The sequence below is a fragment of the Zeus faber genome (genome assembly GCF_960531495.2).
Source record: "Zeus faber genome assembly, chromosome: 5".
NCBI lineage: Eukaryota > Metazoa > Chordata > Actinopteri > Zeiformes > Zeidae > Zeus > Zeus faber.
The window spans coordinates 11,296,119-11,315,681 of NC_137192.1; the positions used below are offsets into that span (position 1 = coordinate 11,296,119).

Here is a 19,563-nt window from a genome sequence, read left to right on the forward strand (position 1 = left end):
GGTGAATTGTGGATCAGCTTAGATTGCGGAGAAAGTTGGGACCGAGGAGCTGTGTCCTAAATGACTTGAGTAGGGGAGGAGGTGGGAAAGTATTCTACAACTTTGAACCATATTATTTTTTCCCCCCAAAGATTTTTTTTACCCCCCTAAACAATCTGTTGGCGCCCGCTTGTGTGTGTGTGTGTGTGTGTGGATATATCGGGAGATCAGAGAGGAGGGGAAAAAAGAAAGAAAGAAAGCTGGATACAAAATGGCCGCGTCCCCGGAACGCGTTGGGAGCCTTCCCCGCTTGGTGTTTCATCTGCTCCTGCTGAGCTCCACCGGCTTCGGCTCCCCCGCGCCGTGCGCCCACAACTGTACCTGCGACGCGGACCTCGTTGACTGCAGCGGCCTCGGTCTGTCGGGCCTCCCCTCGGACCTTCCACCCGGGACCGTCTCCTTGTAAGTATGGATCTGTACGTCTGTGTTTTTTTGGGGGGGCCCTGGTGTACCGGCCCCTAGGGGCCCCCGGCCGATTCAAGTCGTTTTCATGGTTGAATAGTGTGGCTACACCTGTGGAACATAGCAAAAGAAAAGAGAATCTTCCGATTATCTTGAGGGGACTGTTGATACAGAAGTTTATTGTTTTAGGTTTATTGTATATTGCCCCCCCCCCATTTTTTTTGTTATTTTTCACGTTTATTATATTGTTGCCAAAATCATCTTTTTTTTGTTAATAGAGATGTCTTGTTTCACAATTTCCTTGCATATGTCAATTCACAGACAATCTTAAAAGTGAACTAGAACATCCTCTCAGGTTTTATATTATTCAGTGCTCCCTAGTAATATAACTGTATATTGGTCTGTGTACTGTAAAAGCGTGTGATGCCTTTTTACAGGTATTTTTGAAATGGAAGTAGCTACAGTTCATGGCCAAGCCTCAGGGCTGCCGGTTGAATAGGCCTGGTATAGAGCCTATTTATTGACAAGCCCATTTTGGGACCGTGGAGCCCTGTCTGTCTGAACTGATCAACTGAGACTTAGAACTAGACTTTACAATCACACTGTTTACAGGGTGCAGAGATCAAAACGGTACAGCCATTTCAAAGTGACTTTTATACCTATAATATACTTATATACTATAATATACTTTTATAGGGAGACTTTTATACCTGGGTGAATATGTTGTTATTATGCAGCCCAGTGTATTTTAATAGTATATTGTACAGCAAAAAATGGAAAGAGGTGGATGTTTGAAATTTTAGACAAATACCAGTACACCACAGGGTCAGTTGGGGCCAAGTGCCTGGCTCATCTCAACTTTTCCTGTAATGTATTGTGAGGATAATACTTATTTTGTATATTTTCTTCCATATGACCATGCATGGCAGTCAAGTCAGATGTTTTTCATAGGTTTGTGTCTGAAAACATAATTTGTCCACGCTCTGTGGAGACTTGTATTTCAGGCTGAGTAAATAAGAGTGAGCTCGACATGTCACAGCATCCATGTTAACTTTACTCAATAAGATTTATGGCAGAGAGGCTATTATCTTAATCACTGATTTGGATCTGTTGGTCACAGTTAACAAATTAGATTTTCGTGTAAATTAAGTATGGGATCCTCGAGACAAGGCGGACCATAGTTGCTACCCTGGCCGCAGGTTCCTCTCGGAAATTAGCCGGTTAGACAGCTATTTCATGGGGACGTATCTCCAAATTGAACAAGCATCAGCCTTCATCGAGCTGAACGACACCCTTTGTTTACAGACGAACACCGTGTCATTCTCCCATCCAGCATTTTGGTTTGTGAATTACGAATCCTTCGGGAGAATTCTACTTTTGCGATCTTTATTTGTACATAAATTAGCAAAAACTGGACTTTTTAAGGTCGGCTGTGTGTCCATGGGAATGTTGTATTGATTGGGACTTAAAGACCAAATATCTGCAGAATTTTGTGGCTCTCAGGCTCCCGTGGGAATGGATTTATCTTCCCGTGGAAAGTAAAGAATGCAACTTTTTGAGAAAGTCCTCCAAAAATACGCAAATTACAATGCGTATACCCTAGTAGCCGTATTGCCCCTAAGCACCACTTCACCAAGTTTGAGTGCAGTCCCTCTTTATCACTCACGCGCGCACACCAATTCCCCTGTCTTCTTGGACAACACACAACAAAGACAAGTGCCCTATTTGCAACAACTGTGCTCTCTGCTGATTGTGTGTGTGCGAGAGAGGGTGATCGTAAGGGCCTGCGTATGCTGTGGCCAGCTCCAAGTCTACACGCTATCTCCCGCAGCCTTATCAGTTCAAGATTTAAGGACCCGCAATCTTGTTGTTTTCAAAGGGAATGGGTTTATGGCGTTGATTTATCTTTTAAAACACCTAGGTCGCAGATTTCCTCACCACTTGAGATAGGGCCTTTTCGTGTTGGCAGGTAGCACAAAGGGAAAGAGAGAGAGAGCTTTTTTTCTTCTTCCTGCGTTTATAATAGTGCTGGACTAGTAGATAATTGTTTCAAACCGTAGGAGGCGTTTCACTTGTTGCTGATAGGGAGTCCATTATGAGCTACCCAGTGCCAAATCACGCCCACTTACTTGGGAAAGGGTTTTTTTTTTTTGTGGTTGAATATTATTAGCAGGACATATAATTCCTATTCATATATCGGTGTACACCTTTCTTTCTGCTCTAAAGGACTGTGCCAGAATGACTGAACACTCTGTAGTAACGAATGGGATGGCCACATTGGTCCGGTTGTTTCACAGCTTGCGCTACGTTTATTTTTACACCGGTAACTTAGCATTTCCACCCATAGCGGATTAGAGAAGCCATCAGCGCTAAGATAAAATAAATATTTAACCGCATAAAAACAGATAATCAATTGACATATTCAGAACATGTTGGATGACAATCAATTGAACGTGCGGTAAGAAAACATTTGGAAACAAAGTGATGCAACAACCGAGTTATATATTAGATAATGTAATATGTGCTTCATGCATACAGTCGATTGGTTGACTCTTCTTTCTGTTGTTTGAGTTAATTTTTTTTTTTTTTTTAATTTGTTTTCTTTTTTTACTGTCCATTCACGCCAAGCTGAGGTTTTCACACCAAATACGCCGTCCCAGTCCTACCTCCGGGTCTGTGTGCCAAGTCAAATTAGAGGGGAATCAAGCGTCCCTGTTATGTTTAGCCCGGAGAGGAAGCGGCGGGTAGGACATTACTGCAGAGTGTCAACAAAAACAAGCCGTGTGTCCTCTCCCACAGTCTTCTCCTATTGCCTCCCTCTCTTGCAACCTCTCATTCTTTCCCTCCTTCCACCTCTACCAATAACTCTTATTCTCAATGTTTGGCATTAATGAGAACCCTCGAAAGGTTTTCAACGTAGGCCTAAAATGTGCTCCATTTCGATACTGTATCTTTTAATTCTCTTTAATGTATAAGAAGAATAAGACAAATTCTACACCCTCAGCATTCTACCCTGTTTTTATTGCCCCACACCGAAAGTGTGGTCTCAGTGGGAGAAAGTGTAATGAAACAGGCGGAGGAGAGTGAGCCATCAAGAGATGGAGAGGGGATGGAGAAGGATGTTGGGAAATTGACCACCACTGGTTCTTCAAGCAAGACCCTCCTCAAGTGAATGGAACACCAGCCTTTACTAGCTGATTTTCATGGGACACCAGATAGGATTTAACAACTCTTTTGCCAGTCACCAATGCTTGTAGGTTGATTGTTGAGCAGAATCATTATGATTTAAAACAGTCTTTCCTTCGTTCAATCGCATACTTGCTTCAGGAGTTCATGGCTTATCTTATTTGAGTGCATGGTAAAAGGTATACATAGTGTTTTGCCCTCAGTACCATCCGTGTAATGGGGTTTCGCAAGTAAATGAACGCATGACTAATGCCGGCTGTGATTGCTACGGTCAGTTAGAGATGAAGCAGATGTCTATTGTGTGCACTCGCCAACCATTGCTCCATATTTTGTCAACTGTGGTATTAAAATCCTTTTTGGGTTTTCATTTCACAGCTCTTGGAAAGCTATAGAAATGTTTCCTTTTTATTTTAAAATAGACAATAAGGATTTTGTCTCATTGACATAAACTGTATTGTTGGATGCAATTAGTAACCTAATCTGCACTAATCCCTCTACGATCCTGCTTTTCCTGAATGGTTTCCATAAAGGCGCCCCCCCACCCCATAGCTGTCCAGTGCCTTTAGCAGAGTGGGCTTCCCAATTCAATCCCATGCCTTGGCCGTAAATCCTCGCGAAGCAGCGGCTTTGGTAAACACCCCCCTCCACCAGTTGATGTTGGCTTCACACCACAGGAAGTGGGTTTGTTTTGGTGGTTTCCTGTCAGGGTCTGGTGGCTCGGCCGGTCTGGGAGTTGGCAGACGGCGGGTGGGGCTGCAGATCACCTGGTCTGGGGGGAGGCACTTTGCTGCCTCAAAGTGTTTTGTCAATGTCACGGTCTGTGTTGCCGCTGCCGGCCTCAGGTTGCTTCAGGAGTAGCCGATAGTCCTGTCAGCGGTTCACAACCTCAACCACGGTCGCCTATGTCGCCGCACACGTTAACCCCCCCCCCCCCCCAAAAAAAACAAAAAAAACCCCACAGCAGTACGGTTTTACTTGAGTGTTCCGGCTGGGCGGAATTCCACTTATGGCGTTGTTTTCCCTAATTTCCAGAGCTTGTTAACCATGAGCATGTCTGTTAATTGCTGTTACTAAAACTTTCCTAATAAGGAAGTTGTTTTCATAGTTTTCACCTAGGCCCAGGCTTTGTAATCCATGCTTACGATTTCTATAATTCTTGCTATATTTGTTTTTATTTGCGTCGAGTTTGATGCAACAGCATATAAAATGGATATACAGCCACTGAACCGGCAAAAACATTTAGTCACACTTCCCAAATACGACTGGCATTTCAACAGTCCGGCAGCATCACACACAGCAGCAGAACTCTACAGGGCTGAGCCTCTTGTGGTTTCTGGGGCATTTCTCACTACACAGCCTTGTAATCTTGTGGTATTGGGAGTGATTATGCCGAGTTTGTTTATTATGCTAGCATCTGCATGCTTGTGACTCCAATGTCCTCTGGCAGATATTTTAAAGCCCCATCTTGAGCTTTTCCAAGGGGTTCAAGATGATATTATTGTTGCCGTTGGTTTTTATCACCACTTTTGTTCCCTATTATCTGGCTTTTTCGCTGTGCAGCCAGATGCTATACATTTATAAATATTCCTTGATGCAAAACTATAGGCTAAAATGTATTTCTTCATATAAATGCCCTTTACTGCCCTGTAAAGCTGACAGATAACTCACCCACATCACTAGACATGAACAGTATTGGCAAAGGAACAATCAAGGTTGAACCCCAACTTTCACAACGACAAATAAAGTCAGACGCTAACATGGAGTTATGGGGTGAGCTCATGGACTCGCGCTGGCTTCCATGACAATCAAACAGCTGCTGCCACAAGTCATCCCACAGGAATCCAGTCAGCAGAATAGATGGTCTTTCTGTTAAGACACTTCAGGGCGCCAAGATTTCTTCTCCCCCTCTCCCCCCGGAGGTTGGTGTCTACAAAGTGGGTCTGATCGATGAATCATCTGTGAATTCTCTACATCTGGTAATAGTTTGGAAATCTGGAGAAGATGTTTGAAAAAAAAAAAAAAAAAAAGCATGACTTGGAAACAGAGTGTGCAAGTGGTGGAACCCCTCCTACTCCCACAAAAACAGGCTGTTGAGAAGACATCAGAGTGGTGAGGATCTCACACCCACCCCAAAATACAATTTTCTGTATTTGCATAAAGGTTTAGATGCATCGAAAACACAACCTGATGACATTTTTGTGTGTGATGTCTTTCTCGACTCTCTTAAGTTGTGATTATCACTGAATTCCATCTGATAGCATGACAAACAGTAAATAGGTGGAAACCAGACTGTCTAACAATAAGTCATTTGCATCACTTTGAAGCGGCAACGTTTGGTGTGTTAACACACTAGAAATCCACCCGCCTGTATTTGCCCATGGTGCCGTCCTAGTTCAAGTTCCTCAAGACTGTGCGCATGCATAAATACCGAGCAGGGCGACATTGGTTGTGCTCCACGGCGGAGGCGTCAGAACCGGTGGCGTCGCTCCTAGGTGCAGGCTCTTCCAGTGTCTCTGGCTATACTCTTTGTTTTTAGTGCCCTGCCCCGGCTGCAGCAGTAGCGACCCGGATAGCAGTGCTGCACATGGCTCCAAGATGTGGATGGACCGTGTTCCTGCCTGCCAAACCTTTCCAATGTCAAAAGGCCAGAGAACCCCCCCCCCCCCCCCCCCCCCCCGTCTGTTTTCTGGGTCTTTGGTTATGTGTTTGGGGCAGGAAGAGGGAAATTAAGTGTTTTTTTTTTTTGTTTTTTTTTTGTTTGTTTGTTGTTTTTTGTTGTCGTTCTCATTTGGGTTTGCACGTCACACTTGTTACTACAATAGTCATTTGTTTCTGCGGGCTAAGGCGCGCAGACACTTTGCAGTTCAAGGTTATTAAGATAGAAGCTCTTCTTTGCTGGTCTCCTCCCACTGTTTGGTTTGCATGTGAAATGGTGGCCTAAAGCTGGCATTAGTGTTGTGTACACTCTCACTGTTGTTGCCTGGCCATAAAGAGGCACTTTATGACAGGAAGATGTATGCAAGTGTGTGTGTGTGTCCATGTCTGTCTCTCTGTGAGATAGAGGTTATCGCCACACATGTTTACGATGCTCTGAAATGGAGCACATTAAAGAACCTCCGTCTTGCAGCCGGGACATAACTGACATGACTTCACCCTTCTACCGAGCAAAGTTTTCGAAGCCTTCATCAGTGGCAGAGATGAAAAGAGTGATGAGGATGGTATCTTTGTTTTTCATCTCGATAACCTCACACTCGCTATGTCTTCCCTCTCTTACACACATACAAACCACATGTTGATTTGGGAGCACTGTGTCGTAAGCTGCGACATTGCTGCTTTCCCTCATGCGTAGCTTTTCTTAAAGCATTTTAATTGTTTTTCCGTGTCTTCACTATTTCACTGCGTTCAGGGTGCATGTCTACCCTCTCTGCTTGGACAGTTAGCTGACCGGCCATTTGGGCGATTTATCACTGTCTTTTACTGCCCTGTCTGCCTGCCAGGCAAAAGGCTGGAGCTTATGTTGTTTCAAGTGACCCCGTGGTCTTCCAGACTGGGGCTATTGTAGGGTCTTGGGGAGGGGACGGGAGAGACCCGCCCTCGGATGAAGGGAGATGGGAGGACTATCAAACCTCCCTACCCAGTCCCCGTCCTCACCTCAGCTGCACTCTTTTGCTAAAACCTCTCCACACCCTGCTGAGAGAATCGCGGTCACGCTGCCCTCTGTGCCTAGTTGTGGTTTCACAGGAGTGAAGCATTGGAATGTTGTTTGGCATAGAGGGATAAGCATACTGAGTAAAATCACTTTGAAGTAAGTACCAATAACCTTATACTTCAGAAATGGCACGTGGGAAAGTAAACTTCCAAGTGCTGTTTGGGCTGTTATTGTGTTCTGCAAAGCCACGTGCCGCAGACCATCAGACCGGATCATGGAGGCCAGAATAAAATGAACCCGCCGTGATGAATCTGTAATTGGCCGAGCGTGTGACCCTAATAAATGATTGTCCCCTGGACACTGGTCTGCTCTCAAAGCGTTGGTTTTGGTCCCGCTGACTAACGTCAAACAGTTTCTGCCCGTTTGGATAAACAAAGGCACACTAATTGTACCAAGGAATGGAATGCACTGTTTAAACCATTCCAGGCTTTGTAGTGTTTGCCACGGTAAATCAAAGCTTGCGCTCTAACCGGTTCTCGGTTTGGAAACGCCACAACAATTGGCCTTTTCCCCCCCCCCCCCATTGTTTAAGCCCTGATCAAGGAGATAAGCTACTCTAACTGTTTTATTTGCGTTCACATGGCGTTCATCCAGTTAAAAGATTGACAAGTTATTCTATAGCTACACTGTTGTGGGTGCAGGTACACCCTCTAAGTATTCCCTTATGGCTTTCCCTCATGGCATTATAGGTGTCATCTGGAAGGAATTATTCTTCCCCTCCACACACACAAAAAAATAAATAGAGGGGGGAAATGTCCGTTATCAGCTCAGCCTCATACAGTAGGTGTTAAAATGCTGTGAAACATATCGCATCTGATATGCAGGAAAATTAATCTGACTGAGGGAGGCAGAGAGGAAGGCACACTGTTGTGCTAACGGCTCCATTTCCCCCAATCCGTGAGAAAAGTGCATGGGTGCTAGCGTGCAGACACATGCAAATGCACACTTTGTTTGTTGCTCTGGCCTTTAGACCTGCATTACCCAACTCCTTTGAGGAGCAAATAGAGTGGACATCCCTCAGTAAAAATCCTCCATTTGTTTGTTGCGGGGGTGTGGGTGGGCTTACCGGTTAAGTTGCTTTGCAGCCAACCAGCCATCAGCTGCTTGTAAAAAAAGTATTGATTGTTTTGCCAGATGACCACCTCACCCCCCAGGTGTGACGGCTGAATACGCAAAGTTCCTGGCAGAGGAGGTCCGCATGAAAAAGCTATGATTTTTCACTTGGCTTCCCCATAACGAGGTAATTGCCTCCTGTTGCAGGGGACGACTTTTTAGTGATCCAGGCTACAATGGTGGGAGGTGCCACCATGAGTGATGGTTACAGGTGCACACACACACCCCTCCCTGTCAAGGCACTGCCTGGAGGCAAGACACGAGCTCTGCTATTATCCTGTCTCACACACCCACACACACACACACACACGGAAGACGGTTAGGAAGAGAGACCGTCATTATCCTTAATCAGACACAAGAGGCATAAAAGGGAAAGCTGTTGTAAGAGATTGCGGGGGAGATTGAGAGACCTGAGGCCACGTGTAGTCGAAACGGGCGACGGCGTAGGCGATCTGCAACCACCTTAGCTGTTTTTTTTGCATTCAAAACACCACAGCTTTCTCTCCCCCCATATTCCACCTGCATTGTCCCACAGTAGCCCTCCGAGGCTGTGGCGGGATGAGGGGGGATGAGGAATGTGGTGCGTCAGGTAAATGTGTCCCCACCCCGCCCCCCCTCTTTGCTGAGAACAAGCAGCTACCTCTCGGCAGGCCTGTGAAACATTCCTGGGCCATCTCTCACGTCTAGCCGACGGGGACAGAGCGACGGGAGTTGTTGTAGCTCAGTGCTCTGTGGGCTCCCTTTGTCCGCTAAAGAACACACACACACACACACACACACACACACACACACACACACACACACACACACACACACACACACACACACACACCCACACCAACAACTGCTGCCAACATTAGCTACAGTATTCTTCAATCCAATTCTTAACTAATACAACTGTTATTGCGTTTTTGGATAGGGCTGGGTATTAACTGATCACTTTCATATTGATTAGAAAGCTCTAGGATGTGATTCTATATGGATATATAGATATGTTATACATAATGAGAATTGCTACCAGCTGGATATCAACCCCCGTCGTTGGTTTCTGTCAAGTCTTTCACTCACAATTCACTGACTTCTGGTACTACCAGGCTCAAGGAGTGGCATTAGTGTGTGTGTTGATGTGTGTTGTGGGAGAGTGAGATAGAGCAGGCCATTATTTGCATCCTAGATCAGTTTGATTCATACAGCGTGGGAATTGTTATCTGAAATGCAGCTGAAATGCCTCCCTCTCTCTTTCTCCCACTCTCCAAATGGCGGCGGTAACGCTATATCAGCAGACAAATCGCTCTCTAATAAGGTCTCTGTACAAGTAAAGTGCCGGCTATTTAATATGCTGTTAGCCTAAAGTGCAAATTGACTGAGCGTGCAGATGAATGGCCTGCGGGCCGCGTTAGGTAAGTGAGCCAGGAGAGAGACACACAGCGTATCAATAGTATTGATCTGGCCGCCTGGAAGGAAGGCCCGGCTGAATTGATGTACCACCGTGTTTTCAGACACACTTAATCCCGAGGCCAATGTGGCTATTTGTCAAATTGAAGAGATAAAGTCGACTCCCGTGCGTCAAAGTGTCAAACTTGGTCTAATAACAAAGCACTGTGAGTTAGGCTTTCAATATTTAACTGTGAATTTGTGTGTGTGTGTGTGTGTGTGTGTGTGTGTGTGTGTGTGTGTGTGTGTGTGTGTGTGTGTGTGTGTGTGTGTGTGTGTGTGTGTGTGTGTGTGTGTGTGTGTGTGTGTGTGTGTGTGTGTGTGTGTGGAGGTTAAGGCTGATGATAATGTGATATGAGACTAGATATTGTATGGTTTTTGTAATACGACATAGTTAAAAGTTGTCTTTACGTGTTTTTTTTTTTTTGTTTTTTTTAAGTAAAGTAATGCAATTCTCTGAACATAATAGCTGTTTTAGTCAATGCCTCAACCTGATTGGTCATAATATCCACATTTCCAGTGATAGCCCCAATAGCAATAATGACTAGTGTCTATATTGAGATATACTATTCCTCAACAAATATTGTGAAATTAGGTTGGGTCTGTGTCATCCAGCCCTTGTTGACATACTCTCTTCTTCTCTTTCAGAAATCTAGGGCACAACAAGCTCACTGCTATAGACGTGGAGGTCTTGGCCAACCTGACAAATCTAAGGGAGATGTAAGTAGACCGCATTGACATTAATGCAAACTTGAACACTGAGAATGACACCTGCACATGGGGGATATCACTCCAGGGTCTTAACACCAGCGGGAAAACTACCACGACAGTCGACCGGAGGCTCATCCAGAATTTCCTGCATGTGGATGTCCATTTCCGTTGTTGCCTCTTCTCTGGCACTAGTCTCTGAAGTCCAATCAACGTTTGAAATGGTGTTGTCCAGCCTCAGTTGGCTGCTAAACAGTGAAATCAAGGAATCATGTCCATCTAGTCCTCGACTTTCCTTCTTTGGACAGCGAAACCCAAATCTCCGCTTTACACCCACAATCGCCTCCGCACATCCAAAACAGCGTCCCTCGCATGCAGCGCCTTGACCTGGATCCAGTGAAGAATGAAGTGGGGGGGCTCTTTCTATATTAAGCCCCCCTCCAGCACCCGATACCGGAGTCGACGCTGGCCTTGTAAATATTTTATACGGTGTGGAGAGGGGGCCGGCTCTGTGTCACTCAGCGCCGGCACGAGGGACACATACACACCAGCGCAGCACCGGTGATGCACACATTGGTGACATCCCTGGCAGGCAGGGCCAAGCGGTCATATGCTGCTAGACATCTGTTTTACGCCCTGCGTTATTTTTGGTGTTCTAGAAAGAGACCACTCGTTTCTCCTAGGCAAATGGTTCTAAACCAGTCCGAACGAACCTGATGTAAAGGTACAAGCCTTGGATGGAATGGACCCCAATGGGACTTTGGCCTTCATCTAATATTTCTGATCCTGATAGTTTATTTATTTTTTGAATAGAAACAAAAAAAAATCTTCATAGGTCTCTGATCCTTTTTTTGGTTTATGTAAATCCCATAGGCAGTGTTCTCGTGTGGCCATTTTTAATAGAATGTTTCTTAAAATAAGGTTTGTGTCCTGTGGCTCAAAATGGACGTTTTCACGAATCATCCTTCAAAACTTTTTCAAGAATTTATTCCCACTTAAATGCTGCTATTGAGCCCATGAACATACTATAACAACATATCACCGTGTCCTCCCAGCAACTGGTTTTTGTCTTACCCGCCGTTGTTTCTTTTTGTCATTTATTTGCCTACCTTCCAGACGCCTGGACCACAATGAGCTGACCTCCATACCAGATTTGGGAAAGGCCGCCTCCCGGATCGTATCCCTCTACCTGTAAGTATTGCCGCCGCTTGCCGCCCGACTGTCGCCATGTAGGTCTTGAACCGAAAGCCCTGTTTGGGAATGTTTTTTCCATTGTTTTTTTTTTTTGGAGCCACTGGAACTAGGGCGAAGCGATATTGACAAAATCACATTCCATCAATGTGGATGATCGTTTGCCTCAGTTATGTGGTCAAGCGACTGACCGTTCTTTGAAGCCGCAACTTCATGTTTTCGTAGGTAGCAATGCTGGAGTTTCTGTGGGATGTCTTTTTGTGCATCTCAAAGCACTTCTTTGGCAACCCCCCCCCCCAACATTCTAGCTTCCTGTTGGCCACAACAGAGAAAGAAAAGCCCCCCCCCCCCCATATCGCTCCAGCACCACCTCTTTCACACCTTGCTTGCTCGTATGTCCATGTCCAACCACCTCCACCCCCCGCTAGTAAAGCGCAGCAGCTGCCAGTTCCTGTAACCGCCGCTTGTATCATCCTCGGACAGACGGCTGAGTAAGAGCCACCACCTTGGCCGCTCCCTCCGTGTCGTCGTCCTCCCGCCGCAATGACACGATTAAGTCAGAACGGGAAGGGAAGTTGAGGCGGTCTTAGGCAACTTGGGTTAATAGCTTGTTTATTTTCAGTTGGGGTTAAAAACTTGTTCCGTGTGGTGAGAATGATTCGGTTTTTGTCTTAATCTGGGAACGTCTGTTGAATGGTACCATTCCAGTCCGTCCGCAACCCGAGGACGGACCGAAACAAGAATGGAATGGGTTTGCGCTTACTCGGGCAAACTCTGCACAGTTGCTCTCTCCCTCATTCTCTTTCGCAAGTGATTGGGGCGTCTTTTTTTGGCCTGTTGCTATGTGAAGGCCCGTAGGTCCGATGGGAGTGGAGGGGGGCGGAGGTCGTAGCGTTACAAAGCGGCGCAGCTGAAGGCCCCGGCCGGAGCGCTTACAGCTGCAGCTGCGCCCGCCACTCAGAGCGCTTACTGTAAAAACGGGTGACGGGGGAGTTTGATGGGAGGGTGAGGGATGGTGAGACACTGGGAAGTAGCGTGGGCGAGTCTGGATGACGTCACCGTGACTCCGGTTAGAAGGAGGCCGGGGTTAAAAGGAGAAGTGGAAGTGGAAGGTTGGAGGAAAGGAGAGGAGTCCAGTACCCCTCTGCACCCCACCCCACCCCACCCCAGTCCACCCCACCCCACCCTCAACCCTTCACCTCCCCCAGCCCCACCCCCGGGTGTCTGTGTGTGTGTGTGTGTGTGTGCCTTGGCACGGGTGGCAGCACATTGCGGGTAGAATTCCTTTCGCTGTCCGTTTGGAAAGGCTGCTGGAATGCCATCTGACTACACACACACACACACACACACACACACACACAGATGGACGGACTGAGAATCTCTCTCTCTATCCTCTCATTCGGCACTCGGTTCTCCAGTAGTGTGAGAGCCTTTTAGGTCTTGCTTTCTGTCTCCATCTGTACCTTTCGCTTGTTCACTTTTTCTTTCTCTACTTCCTTCTTTCTTTAAAATCTGTGTGTCTCCTTTCCGTCTCCTTTGCCCGAGCGCTGACTCCTTTCCTTCGCATCTCGTCTTCCCACTTTTCTATCCCCTCTGCAGCTAAAATAATCAGGCGCACATACTCCATCTTTTATTAATCTGCGTCTTGGGCTCTTTGGACCGATCACTTCCAGATATTGATCAGATATCAGCGGAACGATGGAGAACCGCAACTTTACCCTCAAAGCCTTTCTTCATCACAGAATAACCCAAACCAAACGGGGACCTTATGCCAGCGCTCCCACAGTCCCACAATGCACTTGGCCAGCCCACTGGCATCCCACAGGCTTCCAGAATGGCCCGAGCCAGCAGGATAACAAAAAAAAAAAAAGAAAGAAAGTTTTAAAAACACAGCGTCAAAGGGACAGCAGAGCAGCACAAACTCTTCCTTTGTGCTCGCAGTCCGCCTCTGCCACTTCAAAGCAGTATAGACAGGATAGAAATCATACGGCTCGGGACGCTTCTCTTTTTCTTTTTTGTGGTGTTATTTAAATCTCCTTTTGTCCAAATGGCAAGCTTCAAATGGGGGGGGGGGGTGGCTTCGCTAGTGTAAACCATCAAAAGAGGCATCAAACCGGCCTTGCTGGTGATAATGAGTCTGAGAATGGGAATTAAGGCGGGTTTGGAGGGAAAGAAATCTCTCGGACATCAAAGAGTTCTCTTTAGCAGATATGTCGCTGTCTGTGATAATCAGCGGTTTGATAAAGTGTGTGTGTGTGTGTGTGTGTGTGTGTGTGTGTGTGTGTGTGTGTGTGTGTGTGTGTGTGTGTGTGTGTGTGTGTGTGTGTGTGTGTGTGTGTGTGTGTGTGTGTGTGTGTGGTGCAGGAGCCTTTATCTCTCTGTTCTCCACAGCTGGACTCTGAGAGTGTGGGAAGGAGGGACAGAGAGAGGGGGATGTGGAAAGAGAGGAAGAAATAAAAAAGAGGAGGGAGAACTTGGCCCGAGTGGACTATGAAAGATAAACGGAGAGAGAGAGAGAAAGAGTTAGTTTTGTTTTTCCCAGAAAAGGTCACCAGCTGTTGACCCCTCTGTCTCGCTCTCTCTCTCTACCTCTCTTTTTCTACTCATCCTTAACTATTTCCACTGCTGTTTATTCAGGTGGGCCTCTGTGGTGTGACCCCTCCTCCTGGGCACTGAGCAAATGGCCAGGCCTGTGTGTGTGTGTGTGTGTGTGTGACCTTGTTTTGATGGAGTTTGACTGGCGGAACACCTGCTAGTGCTAATGTGCACATGCTTGTGTGTTTGCACACTATCACGGAAAGTTTTGTTAATAGCTAATAGAGCTTCGAGGTTGGACCGAGGTTCTTGTTTTTTGCCGTCACATGTTGTCATGTTCACCTGACGGAGTGTAGCTCAACAGTTAAAGTGACTATTCATCAGATCGTCTGTGTTGGGTGGATTATAGAATTCCGTGTTGACCATTTGACCACAACTAGCTACCCTGGTTTTATCAAATTCACCGCAGCTGCCTTTCACTTCTGGCAATTGCCCAATCATGGCATTCTTGCCGAGGAGTGGCGGACCCAGTCACCCACAATAGTAACAAATATAATCTCACAGATTTCCACTTTAAAGTAAAGATCTTTGGACTTATTTCCCTCCATCCACGAACATTGACCTTGAGGCGGAGCAGGGTTTGCTTGTGAGACGTCAGTAACATCAAACACAGTGTCGCCTGTCACACGGGTCACCTCACCCAGCCTTTCATGTGTGATCGGGTGACGCTGTCCTACACACACACACTCTCCCGGTATTCTAGGTTGTTCGCTTGTGTCTGTTTGCCCGTGTGTGTGTGTGTGTGTGTGTGTGTGTGTGTGTGTGCGTGTGCGTGTGCGCGTGCGTGCGTGCGCCTGCCTCCCCCTCTCCTCTGCTTCTCCAAGGTAAACAAAAGGGTCCATCTCTCTTCTTACTCTTCCCTCTATTCTCTGGGTGGACTCTCGGGTCTGGCTCCCCAAAATAGCCCACCACAGATGTTTGGGGGAACCACGGGGGCCTTTGAACCGCCGATCAACACTTGGGCCCCAGACTAGAGCCAGTATTGGCAGTTGATTGCCTGATTGGAATCATTTTGCAGATCACAATCACTTTGTGGAATCGTTAGATGCTACAATCATGTGTTGCTATTTCATGGATATGTATTATAACACTATTATAGCCTTATACAATTAATAGCCAACTAAAATGTAGTGCTTTCATAAGATGTTTACACACAAGAAATATGTGCGAATCAATCATTAGTTATATGGATATTATGAACAAGCAGCTAGAAGTCAGTAAGAGAATGAATTTATTCAATATTACGCCGACCAAAATCCCAGACGACATCAAGCCTCGTATCACGACATAGATATGATCACCATACGTTGCCCAGGCCATGTGAATGGAGATATCAGCAAATATGTTGAACCATCTCAAATTCAGTTCAGTCTCCCGATCTCAAGTTTCCTAGTTTTTCTTCAGTCATCCTCTTCCAGACCCCCCTCTCTCTCTCTCTCGGTCGGTCTCTCTCACTCTCTCTGTCTCTCTCATATCACACCCTCAAGTGCTCTTAAATCCCCGCTGAAGTGGCTTTGGGTGATCTGGGTCTGGAAGGATTACCCTCCGACTAAAAATGACATCAACTCAGTAGGGGGAAGGTGGTGCAGGTGTCCTTGGGACTGTTTGGAGAGGACCTGGCTCTGTTTGGAAGCTCTCAGAGTGTGCCACTTTGTTCTGTGTACTCGGCTCTCTCGCTTCTTCGAGTGGCCAGAAAGTTTGGGTTTTTCCTGAGCGTGGGAATATTGTGAGGTGCATATGTGATTTTTGGAACTCGGCGTTGGTGTTTGTTGGCGGCAGCTAATACCTTTGACATTTTTTTTATTTTATTTTTTATTGCAGACATCATAACAAGATCCGCAGCATCAACGGCAGGCGTACGAGAGAGCTGGTGTTGCTGGAAACGCTGGACCTCGGCAACAACGACATCACCGAGCTCCGCAGCCACAGTTTCCCTGCGGGCCTCCAAATTAAAGACCTGTGAGTACACGCTCAGCGTTTGACATTCCCTCTGAGACTCCTTGCTAGCGTGTTGGGTTTGCCATATTCATGTCCCAAGTCTGTATTTTCCTTTCCCTGATCCAATCCCTCTGTTCCAGGTATCTGAGCAACAATAAAATCAGCGTGTTAGAGCTAGGAGCGCTGGACCATCTGGGCTCCACCCTGCAGGTCCTCAGACTGAGCAGGAACCGCATCAGCCAAATCCCGGTCAAGGCCTTCAAGCTGCCCAAGCTCACCCAGCTGTGAGTACCAAAACCTTTACTGGGTGCGTGTGTGCGTGCGTGTGTGTGCGCGTGCGTGTGTCTGTGTTAAAGCTTCAAGATGCTCGGTCTGGCTTCAATGCCACCATCAACTTGATCTGTTGTCTCCGTACATTTATATTTAGAATGTAAATTCAGGTCTTTAAGAGACCACTACAATGTATTGAGATTTATAAAAATAATTTAATGTGTGACCAACATAAAAAAATTGAAACATTTCAAATATTTATTAAAGGATTTGGGAACAACAATCTTTTTTTACCGTACCTATGTCTCATGAGGAGCTCTGTACAAATGAATTAGAATGTTCAGCCCAGAAGACCGTTGTATGTTTTCTCGGCTCCAGTATCAGCAGTAAATGCATGGACAATTTTAAACCGTTTTTACATCGTTTTTCTTACGTAATTTCTTAGGCATAGGCGGGGTTAAATAAAAAAAAATCCTGAGGCAGGTCACCTCTTTTCAATGCAGGAAAAACCCTAGTTTGGCTTCAGGAGACAAATGTGAGGAAGAATTAAGACGTTCTAAAAGGGAAGGAAGGCAGTGTCGTCTTGTTGATCTAGCCGTGTGTGTTTAACATTCGGAACCCCATTAGCATGAGGTGCACGTCCGGGGGCGTCTGCCTGGGTAAACACCGGAGTTTGCTATGGTTGATTTATAGCCTCTCCCTCCATATTCCCAACGTGCGCTTCACTGCTGCGCTTCCCAGAGCGGGTCTCCATTGTCAGGTTCCCAACCCCCCTCAAGCGTAGCGACCATCCACAGCTCAACACTTCCATTCTGGTTTGGAAGGACACACATGTAAGGGGAGCCCCCCTTCCTACCAGCGGTTTCTCCAGGTGCCCGTTTGAGACATGGCGGCCCCCCTGTGACACTGTATCTTCAAACGCCGGTGCTAAAACATGTTGGCCACAAAAGGGCCCGTGTGGATGTTTATGCTCACCGTGCTAGGGGCTATTACACTCCTCTCACACACACACACACACACACACACACACACACACACACACACACACACACACACACACACACACACACACAGTGCGCCAGGTGTGCGGGCTCGGGGCTATACCACAAAAGGTAGAGAAATGAAAGGCTGTGTTGTTGTTTTTTCCCCTCTACTCACGCAATTTGCCACCGTCTTGTTGGCAACCATGCATCATGTCTTGGTTGCCAAGACCTGAGAAATAATGATAACAAAATTGGAATCATTTTATTGCGTGATCAAGATCCTATGTAATTCTAACCCATATTTCACATACAGAGTGTTGACAATGAGCCAACCAGACCGCAAAAGTTGCCAACCCCCCGAAATCTGGTTGCGCGGGCGGGCGTTGTCGTCGTGCTCTGTCATTAACATTAACAAGAGCCGTAATCCCAGCAGCGTGTTTTATTTTCTCGACGTTTTTGTTGAGTTTTGCTGAGATTTATGAAACCTTGTTCTTGCTGCAGAGTGACGGCCAGGTCACGGCTTGAGCCCTTGTTGGTAAGCTGAAGCTTTATGGGTACACAACAACATACCCCCCCCTCTCAAGAGAAGCGTATAAGCTACAGGATTCTCCGGGTTGGACTAAGGTGGGATGGATGCCCGTGGCATGAGGGCGTAGCATTCCAGTGCCAGGTGGGGGATGGGGGCTGGGGGGCTGCTTTGTCACTAGGTATGGTTTAAGGTCGCTCACCAAGGTTTCTGTGAACGTGTGTCTTCCAGCGAGCTGAACAGGAATCGTATCCGTCAGGTGGAAGGTCTGACCTTCCAGGGCCTCTCCATCCTGGAGGTGCTCAAGCTGCAGAGGAACAACATCAGCAAACTGACGGACGGGGCCTTCTGGAACCTCGCCAACATGAAAGTCCTGTGAGTAGATGTCCTTCCACACGACTCCTTTTTGTTTGGTAGCTACGTGTATATGTCATGGAGTAGTAAAAAGAAAGAGACTTGATACGTTTTCCTAGGTCCTCTGCGTTTTGGAATAAGCCATTACATAATGCAGTCGTTATGTACTTTAGGGGTTGCAACTTTTTATAATATTATATAATTCAGCACATTATGTAATAACATCCCAAAATTGCTGTCTTCATTTATATTAAGTGTCATGTAGTCACGTGCTGTTAGTTTAGTCTGTGTGAGCCCTCCAGTGAAATTGGTGGTTAAGTCTGACAGAAAAGAATTTCCTCGAAGCGCAATTTGAATTAGTGCTGGGTAATATAATGATAATTATTGCCACATTTTTATCCTCTGTGTCAAAGTAAAAAAGACTCGATCATTTCGACAAAAAAATCCGCAGATCTGTTTTTCCGTGTTCGGCAAGTTGCAACGGAAAGCCGATCAGTTTGGACAGGTTGCGCTTGTCAACGGGCGCGCACGCACACACACACACACACAGCAGCAACGGAGTGCAGTATCCAGAACTCTGAGGAGAAACAGAAAGATGATGTATCGCTGACAACAGGGACACATACATTCATAGTTTAGCGTTTTTTTTAATCATATTTAAGTTCCGGCCCAAAGCAGACGGTAAATATCCATTGTATAAAATATGTCGACAAGACGGGCAACACCACAAACTTTTGTGGACCTATTTTTAGACCTATTTGCAATATTTATTTAGTTTTTAATTTTCTCAACATTTTATTAGAATGAAAAGTTAATTAAAGCATCTGCACTTGTTACTTATTGCTCACGGATGGAAATTATTTGATTTCAGGTAGTAATATGCAGAACATTTATTTGACTTTATAACGGCCTAGCCGTTAACTGACAGGATTTATTTTAAATATTCAATAAAAAAATATAAATCGACAGGCCTTTTATAAATTCATTATTTATCTAGACTGCCTATCAATTGTTTTTATGCTCAATGAACACTGATAATATTTGACCGGAATCTCTCCCATTTGTCCGGGACACTGAATTCTTCCGGGACACCTTGCCCGGCAGCAATTTGTTCT

The 19,563-nt window shown here is 46.1% G+C and overlaps 1 protein-coding gene across 1 annotated transcript in view; it reads left to right on the plus strand.

Annotated features, from left to right (window-relative positions):
• Nucleotides 1–19,563, plus strand: part of lrig1 (leucine-rich repeats and immunoglobulin-like domains 1) — a 35,531-nt gene that overhangs the window by 605 nt on the left and 15,363 nt on the right. Inside the window, exons 1-6 of the mRNA XM_080000019.1 lie at nt 1–441; nt 10,532–10,603; nt 11,708–11,782; nt 16,199–16,336; nt 16,456–16,599; nt 18,326–18,469. The exon at nt 1–441 is cut by the window's left edge and continues 605 nt beyond it. Of these exons, the coding sequence (XP_079856145.1) occupies nt 251–441; nt 10,532–10,603; nt 11,708–11,782; nt 16,199–16,336; nt 16,456–16,599; nt 18,326–18,469 (764 nt within the window). The 5' untranslated portion in view covers nt 1–250. The remainder of the gene's footprint in view (nt 442–10,531; nt 10,604–11,707; nt 11,783–16,198; nt 16,337–16,455; nt 16,600–18,325; nt 18,470–19,563) is intronic.